The sequence below is a fragment of the Anser anser genome (genome assembly GCF_964211835.1).
Source record: "Anser anser genome assembly, contig: HAP1_SCAFFOLD_60, whole genome shotgun sequence".
Classification (NCBI taxonomy): Eukaryota; Metazoa; Chordata; class Aves; order Anseriformes; family Anatidae; genus Anser; species Anser anser.
The window spans coordinates 286,542-295,145 of record NW_028153867.1 but is presented as its reverse complement, the minus strand read 5'-3'; the positions used below and the strand labels follow the sequence as shown (position 1 = coordinate 295,145).

Below are 8,604 nucleotides of genomic sequence, written 5' to 3'. Positions count from 1 at the left end.
ACGATTCCCAGGTACGGTTGATGGGTTAGCGGCTGTCTGCAGGATTGGTTTACAGGCACTTCAGAGGTCTCAGCCCAGGTTCCAGCCTGTCGCATAAATTGAACTGATTGTGAAATGTATTAGTACGGAGCTGGATCAATGCAGATACCCCCGGCTTTGCAGCTGGTGAGGGAAGGTGGCTGAAGTGAGTGACTTAATTTAAAAACAACATAGTGATTTTTCACTGGCGAAAATGAGAACTCCATAGAAAGAGTTAAAAATGACTGCGTTTTTCTCTTTCAAAAAATAAGTAAAAAAAATTACAGAATGTGTCCAAAATGCCTCTACTCACCGTTTGTATGTAATTGAGGGGAGATGTGAAGCCAGATTTCAAGACAGTGTAGTCTTAACTAGTCTTAAGCTAAAGCAGAGAGATGCCTATGAAGGTCAGTGGTAGGCTTCAAGAAAGCGAGTGACCCGCTGGGTAACTTCTTCAGGGCAGTACTGGGTTGTTTCCCATTGTGTGTGACCGTAATTGATTTTGAGCGTGGTTGTATTGTTTTTAAAATACGATTCTAATTTTAACTTTGACTCTAAATGTCATTTAACATGCCATTACATCGAAAAACACCTGTGCGAATATATCGTGGAAGAAACAAATTAAGATGGACTAGACCGGGCTTTTGTAATCATCCTGTGCGGTAAGACTGAAATTTCATGAGGTAAGATAATGGATTTCAGACAGAGTTGATTCTCTTGGACTTCCAACCTCTGAGCGGTCAGTCGGCATCTTTGTCTGAGGCTCTTGCCATTGCAAGGAGGAATTTTGGAAATGAGGGGTTTACTGTGACCATGGTGCAGTGAATTGCACGGTTACGTTGCACTTGTCAGGAGGAAGAGCGATGCAAGTAATACTAGGATAAAAGTTTTCTGCGTGTGCTGTGGAAGGGAAGAGCCATTCTTGTCTTTCCGGTTTTGAATTTGAAGCGTTATCTTCTGCTTCTCTCTTAAAAGACACCTTTTTTTTAAAAGGCACCTGTCAGGCCTCTTTATGGAGGTTACACTGTCGTCAACAGCAGCAGAAGCTTGTGTGCTGAACAGAGTTGTGTGTTGTTTGGAAGCTTTGAGTTCCACTCTGGTTTTTTTGTTTGTTTGTTTGTTTCTTTGTGGGTTTTTGGTGGCTTTTATTTTTTTCAGGGGCGGGGGGGGGGGAGTTGCGGAGTAGTTTTGAACATTTCTGTGGGATTTGACAAATCAAATTTAAAAGTTAATGTTCATTTTATAGTTCATGTTCAAACAGGATGGTTAACTGTCTTGTTTGTCTCACAGAGGGTCCAACACCTGTGACCAGTAGCAGTGCATCTGCATTTTCTGCTCCTTCTGGAGAATTTCTGGATTTAGACAAATTTAAGAAGCCTGAAGGAAGCTAGGATTGGGAGACCTGCTTGGTTCAAAACAAAGCAGAGGCCACGAAGTGTGTAGCCTGTGAAAGTGCAAAGCCAAGCACCAAAGCAGAGCTCAGAGGTAATACTTAATGATTAAAACGAGGATGCATATTCTGTGATTTATTTTTTGGTTTGCTCTGATTTTTTTTATTTTCTTACCTGTTAAGCACAATTATTTTTTCCTTTGAGGTGTGGCAAAATTATTCGTTTTTCCTGTAGGAATATTGCCTAGATAACTTCTGTTTCCACACTTTTCCCCAAGAATAAGTTTATCCTTTTTAGAGAAAAGCTTTCATTAATGACGTGCTTGTTCTTTACATGCCCTACACGTTGTTCATTTGGAGTTCAGACTAAAAACATGATCTTTCAAAGAAGTTCGTATACTTTTTAAAGCCAGGTGGTGGGCAGAAAACACAATTGTGAAAAGTTTTATGTAGAGAGGAAGCATGGGGTTTTCTTGTTTGTTTTACTGTTTGGTTGGTTGTTTGTTAAACAGTTTTGACTGGAAAGATCAGGACTAGAATGTAGTTCAAACCTTCACGTACTGCAGATACACCGTGGGTTACGGACTTGACATTCACTTATTTCTGCAGGTTTTGGTACTGCGACTGCGTCCACAAAATGCTGCCTTGCCATCATTTACATTCGGTGTTCACTCAGAGTGTTCAGGTGCAGAGTCTGCAGCTGCCTCACAGTTTATTTTGGGAAGGACAGAAGAGAAGCAGGATTCTGTCACTACTGCTGCTCCGTTCGTGTTTGGAAAGAAAGCTGACACTGAAGAGTCAAAGACACAGCCTATCTTTTCAGTTGGGAAGTCCGAGCGTACAAAAGAAGAGAGCACAGCAAAACCTATGTTCAACTTCAGTTTCGTTAAACCATCAGAGAAGGAACCTGAGCAAGCAAAGCCAGCTTTTTCATTTGGGGTCCAAACCAGTACTTCAGGTAAACAGAGTATCTTTTGTCTTCACTTGTGCGCTTATGTCCATCAAGTAAGACCTCTGAAACCATACTAGAAAAAATCTGCGGGATTTGATATGTTCATGTACTAGAGCTTTAGAAAAAGTTTAATTCCTATATGCAGCATGTCTTCTGTCCTGGTTATTGATACGTACGAAATTAGTAGCAATCCCTTTTTTGATCTCAACACTAGGTTTAGACAAAAAATTGCGACACCTTAAGGAACCTGTCCTGCATCTCATACAAGCACAGAAGTTGCAGTGTCTCAATGCTAGCAGTACAGTTGGTGGTAAAATCTTTAGTAGGGTGAAATAGAGGCCTCACACCTTTCAGAGAAAAAAAGAGATTATTCCCACATACTTGCAACTATGCTGCAGAGTGTACTGCTGTTACTCTAGTGCTACAAAGGTCCAAAAATCACTGAACAGTTATTAGCCAGTTTTGTATTCCTTTAATTTGTTGAAAGACTGCAGTAGAGGATTGAAGTTTTTATTGAGGATCACTGTGTGGAAAAATTCTGATTGTTAAATGTCATTTGTATGACTTAAGAACCGCGTTTTGGAGTACAGAATTCAGTATTAATTCCAGAAGGGGTAAGGGGAAGGACATTAGCTAGTAATCCCGAACAAAAGCAGTGTATAGAGCTATACTGATTTTAATCGCAGTATTCTTACAGTTGGTCTGTTACTGAACAGATATGTTTTGGGGAGATATGGTGGGCAGGGAGGCGTGTGTGTTTGTGTGCTTCCTCTTCTAGTTAAGGTTCTGGGGTCTGGTTTAGTCAGGAAAATTCGATGAGGCACCTTGTGTAAAAGGAAATGTTAACCAGCATTTTTCAACACGGTGTAGTCCCTTAAAAGTGTCATAGATGAAAAGAGGCCATAACCGCTGGGGGAAAAAGTTAGTGGGAAACTGAGAGCAGGATCACATTCAGTAGTGAGAGAGCAGCAGCCTAGGGAAAGCTGATGAATGACTGTAACAGATAGTTCTATTTTAAGTGTAAAACAACACTCAGTACTTTATAATGGTGGTCTTACCAGAGGGTTCTTCTCCATGGCTCCTAAAAGCACGTCTTGAAGGCATTCGAGTGCAGTGAACTTAAGCTGTAAGAGTTGGGCTGGTAAGCTTGGCCTGATTTGAAGCTGTAGGCACGGGGCTATAATTTCTGAACAGGCTACAAAAGAAACTGTACCACTGTGCTTTTCAGTGCTCCGTTTAGCAAAGCCATCAAATTGTTGCAGGCAATTGATGTTGTTCTTCTAAGAGCACCTGAAAGATATTTTTGTTTGAAGAGTTCAGAGGTACCGGTTAATACTGGTTCAGATAATTACAGCCAGCTCTTGGTGTTTGTGACCAATAAAGTTTGTGGCTCCAAAAGGAGTGGGTTAGTGCTAACTGATTAACTGCTGTATATGCAGAAATATGGAATCTGATTACTTATGCAGAGAGCACTTAAAATGTATTGTTTTGCTGGCTCTCAGTGAGTTGCATCTTAATGCTACCAAGGAATAAGCTTTTTGCTTCTGGCCCAAGTTTTTTAATTTGGTGAAAGCCTTTTCTGTGCACGTGCACATGCCAGAGAGGTTGCTTAAGTAATAGAAGCTATAGTAGCTGCTATCTTCTGTTTTTTGTAGAAGACAGAAACTGAATTCGTTAGCTTTGTAACTGTTATGCATACTAGAATTGGTTTTCTCCCTTTTGAAAATAGTAGAGGGTATGCCTATGACAGATTTGGTGAGCAAGGTGATCAGATGAGGGCACTGCAAGACTGCCAGAACGCACCAGGTCTGGGGGGAAAAGGAATCCGGCTGAGCATAGGAATTTCTAAAAGGTAACCAAGGAGTTGTGCATTGATACAGTTATTCTAAATAATCAGATTCTTGTAGCTCTGCCTTTGGAAAGTCTGTGGCCCTTGCTGTAGTGGCTGTACACAGGATGCAGTCTACAAAACCAGAAATGCAGAAGTCCTATGTTTTGACTCCCTGGATTCATCAACCTGCTTCAGGATGGCTGGGGGAATCCAACTGTTAAGTCTAGCCAGACAGCGCAACTTGGGCTTAGCTGCCATTGCAACCAGCCTTGTTTCTCAACAGTAGCAAAGCTGAATGCATTGGTAAATATTTTCAGGTTTGGGCCTGCATAAGGTAGAAGGGACAAGAAGTGGTTTTATATGCTAGGGAGTTCTTGTTCTTAGAGCTTTCCCTCTAGTTTGAGAGAAGCACATAACTAGTTTTACAGTGGGTTGACAGGAAAGAAGTGGGGGGGAAAAATGGGAACGCAGGGAGAAAGCCAAAGGCGTTATTACTAGAACAGGTTTAGAATGCTATTTTTTGCTTTTCATGAGCTTAGGGCAATGGGGAGTTTAAAGCTTAGCACTTCCTGAGAGGGTTTCTTACTCTACCGGCTCAGTTCTATCACTTATTTAAGGCAATTCAGGTCTCTGAACGGTTAAAGAATTGATACCAAATTTGATGAACTTTGATCCAGGATACTGACAAAACAGGACTTCATATAAACAATTTCAGTATGTTCATGAGGTTAGCTTGTGTGTTCTGTTAAATAGTAAAAAATGACACTTCTGTTTCTGTTTACCTAGCATAATTCTGCAAATGTTGCCTCCTTCTGCTTTAGAATGGAAATGCTCTTCTCCAAGAGAGCACTGTCCAAACTTCTTTGCCAAAATTTTTTTATTAAATTAATATTGTTTTATTTTGAAAACAAGAATAAGCCACAAACATGTTTTCTTGCTTCGGCTATCCAGAAGAACGTCAACAGTATTTTCAGATTTTCCTTCCCTACACAACTGTATGTAGGAAGAGTGCAGTTGGAAGCAGAAGACCTAAGATGATGTATCTTCTGTTTGTTTATTACAGTAACAAGACAATGGATTACCTCTTTATTAGAACTTGTGTAGCTTTGCAGTATTGAAACAAATGTAGGTATTAAAATACACATCAGTAATACGTTTCTGAATGGCTGAGTACCGTGCTCTCTTAGCATTGAAATACCCAGCCATTGGATTAGTTTGTCCCTCATGTTTGCTGAGTTTGGAAGCTATTTCAGAATGCCTTCAGCTTGTATTCTTCCCCAAAAGCATAGAACTCACTTCTCTGCATCCCCAATTCAAGTCAGAGAAACTGGGCACTGCAGACACAGGAGGTCTGCCTGTACAGAATCAGTGAAGACAAGTCTAAACAGCGGATTTTTTTGAATATGCAGCTGGGTTATCTGAATGTTCTTTATGCAGTGTACCTCAGTTTTAGTACAGATAGCACTTGTCTTGGTTCTTGTCATTAGTCTGAAGCTGCCCCTGAGAAAATCTTGAAAGGGAAAGTAGTGAAAGCTAATCAGCTGGCCCTTTCTTCTTAAGAACCAGTGTATTTTGTAATGCTCCCACTAATAATAAGGCGTCATGCTGAAGAATCGCGATTGTGTTGTTAAGCAAGACTGACTTCACCTGAGCGGTATAGTTGGCAGCTGTTGAATGTTTAATGGACTTTAAACAAACAAAAAAACTGAGCACGTGGAGGTAGACATGGCAAACTGACAGGCAGCGTCAGATGCTTCTTTGAAATGGATAATCTGACTCCATTCACTTCTTTCTGGAAATAAGATCTAGTAATTAACCAAACAAAAGATAGAAGGGTTAAGACTGCATCTTTAAAGCAGCTGTGCTTGATAAATGTCTCTGGTCTTAAATCAATCTTTAGCAAAGCACAGAGACATAGCAGCAGCTTGCTTATGCCAACGCTAAAAATACTTGATGTGTACAGGTAACCATGTCAAGGCTCTGGAGTTAATCCATGAGAACAATTCCTTCTGGTATTGGCAAAGGTGAGGATGCTTGCTTCTATAGAAATGAGATTTTGAGCTGTGACTTAAGCTGTCACTTAGGTGACTGTTTAGGAAAGCTTCCTTTTAAGCTTTGAAGTATGTAAGCTGACAAATTGTTTAAGTTCAGAACTGGGTTTACAGTCTCTTGTTCTCTGACTGTATGCAACTTCTCATGTTTCAGACTGAAAGCAGAATTGCAGCGGTACCAGTCATACAACTATAATGATTATTGCCAAGATTACCAGAACTACCACTCGCAGAGGAGTTACGATGCTTACGCTGACTACAACTACAGCTCCTATGCTCCCTGTGACAGCATGCAAGCTGTTGGAGACTGCTCTTTAGGAGATTCTTTAATGGCTCCAGCTGTTTTTGAGGTAAAGATAGTGCACGCTTGCTGTAAAGAAAATATTTCACAGATAATACGTTGTACAGATTTGTGTGAATCAGCAAAAAGAATCCGAAGTTGAAAACATGCTTTCTGCTTAGTGTGAAGTTAAAAGAGCAGATTCCATTCAGAGGTGTTTGTATTTAAGTGCTTAAATAGTAAATCCATAGAATTAGTGATTTATACACCATTATTTGTTCACGCATACCAAAGAATGGTTTTGACAGCATAATTGCGTACGCTTCTTCTGTTCCTGTTCTTCTGATTTGCTTTGCTTAAAGCAAATTAAACAGTTGTTGTAAGTGGTCTTATGTAAGTGGTCAATTTATTAGTTGTGACCTCCGGAGGTCCCTTCCAACCTGTACTGTAATATTGGCTTTCTTCTAAAAATAAATAGATAAAATGCCATCTATCCTTGTAGTTGTAGGAAGAAGGAATGGGTTGAGACTGCAGCACTTTGAATCTGTGATGCTTTCTGAAATGAGTTATGATTAAACTTAGCCTTTTCTGTCTTTCAGGAATCTTCAGTTATGACTGCAATCGGTGATGACCTAATTACTGACGGTAATAAGGGTTCTATCATTGTCACTTGAGTTTAGCCATCCTTGTGCCTTTTAACAATACAAGCCAACCTCTACTGGATGAAGAACATCTTGAAAATTCAGCTGAGGTCAAACCTCTGTGGGGTTGATCTGCAATCAGCTGGGGTTTTAAAGCTGATACAGCATACACTGACCGCATCAAGTAAAACGGGACACTGTCAATGCTTCGCAGCAGGTTTCTTGTACCTGTGCCTTCATTCCCATTTGAAAATGGTCTAAGACAGAATTTTGTTCTTTGTATTGGTTCCGCTAAACAGATTTTATATTAGAAACTCAGTAATATGCAAAAGCTTTGTTCTCCACCCTGAGGTAAAAGCTTATGTTGCAGATTCCAAAAGGAGGATTCAGCTTGCACTTACAAATACGGTACAAAACATATTTGTGTCCTGGAAGGTTTGCAAAGTTCCTCACGTGGAGGCATTTTGTGTTAGTGTTTAGAAACTATCCTATGTAACGTGTATTGCCGTAGAAGTGAATTAAATGACTCTTGGGAGGGTTTCATGGCTGATTATCCGTAAACGTTATCTTTACTATCTTAAACATTGTCTTTGTCTTTATCTTGAAAGACAGTTCTAGTCCCAGCCTTCTAATATACAAATTCCCAAAAGTTGGAGCTGTGAGGCTCAAAATTTTAGAGGACTAAATACCTCACTAAAATTAGTAGATCTAATAGCTTATTACACTTAGCTTAAAATACATTTTATTAGCCATTTCACGTGAAGTTTTTTTGTGCGCATGCCTCAGATTTGATACTTGGACTTACCAGGCTTTTATTTTCAGATCCACAGCTCTACTTGGATGTTGATGAAATGAACAGACAATTCACGGAGACAAGCGAAGAACTCTACGATTCACTCATGAATTGTCACTGGCAACCTCTGGATACGGTCACTTCTGAAATCCCCTCTGCTATTTAAGTGTCTTCTAGAGCATGACCGTTAGGACCAAAGTGCTAAAACTACATTTCTTCTACATTATTCTAGCTCATAAGTTTTAAAGCACAATGATAGGTTGGGTTTTTTTTGCTATGCTTTTGACAGTTTCTGTAATCTTTTTGTTCATCACTCCCTTCTTGGAGCATCATGAAGTCATGTAAATATTCGAGAAATGTAAAGAGGTAAATGGGGTCTAAAGATAGACTTGCCTGTGTAAATAAAAAATTTGTTTCTGCAAACCTGCCAGCAAGGGATTTTACTTGTACCTGTGTGCAGCACGTTCTCTTCCGGCTTATGGAATTTAACAAGGTAGTAAGGGTATTTCATCTGTCTTTATTTTTATATGGGCATTAGGACACAAGCAAAATCTAGCTTCCCCTTGTTTTCCTGGTTCCTTAGGTAAGCGACAAGCCAAGCCTTTCATGTGCTTGCTTAGACTGGAAGTATGTATGGGAGACACTCAC

The 8,604-nt window shown here is 40.0% G+C and overlaps 1 protein-coding gene across 2 annotated transcripts; it reads left to right on the top strand.

Annotated features, from left to right (window-relative positions):
* The first annotated feature begins 522 nt into the window (after positions 1-522).
* LOC310891253 (uncharacterized protein C6orf52) lies at positions 523-8,376 on the top strand. Of its 2 annotated transcripts, none has more exons than XM_083853524.1 (5): positions 523-1,503; positions 2,018-2,366; positions 6,397-6,592; positions 7,122-7,167; positions 7,986-8,376. In XM_083853524.1, exons 3-5 carry the CDS (start codon positions 6,533-6,535, stop codon positions 8,120-8,122), a joined length of 243 nt encoding a protein of 80 aa, XP_083709650.1. In that variant the 5' UTR covers positions 523-1,503; positions 2,018-2,366; positions 6,397-6,532; the 3' UTR covers positions 8,123-8,376. The 2 variants fall into 2 exon arrangements, with proteins under 2 accessions (XP_083709650.1, XP_083709651.1); XM_083853525.1 differs by having other exon boundaries at positions 1,421-1,503; positions 2,018-2,172.
* Positions 8,377-8,604: the final 228 nt, after the last annotated feature.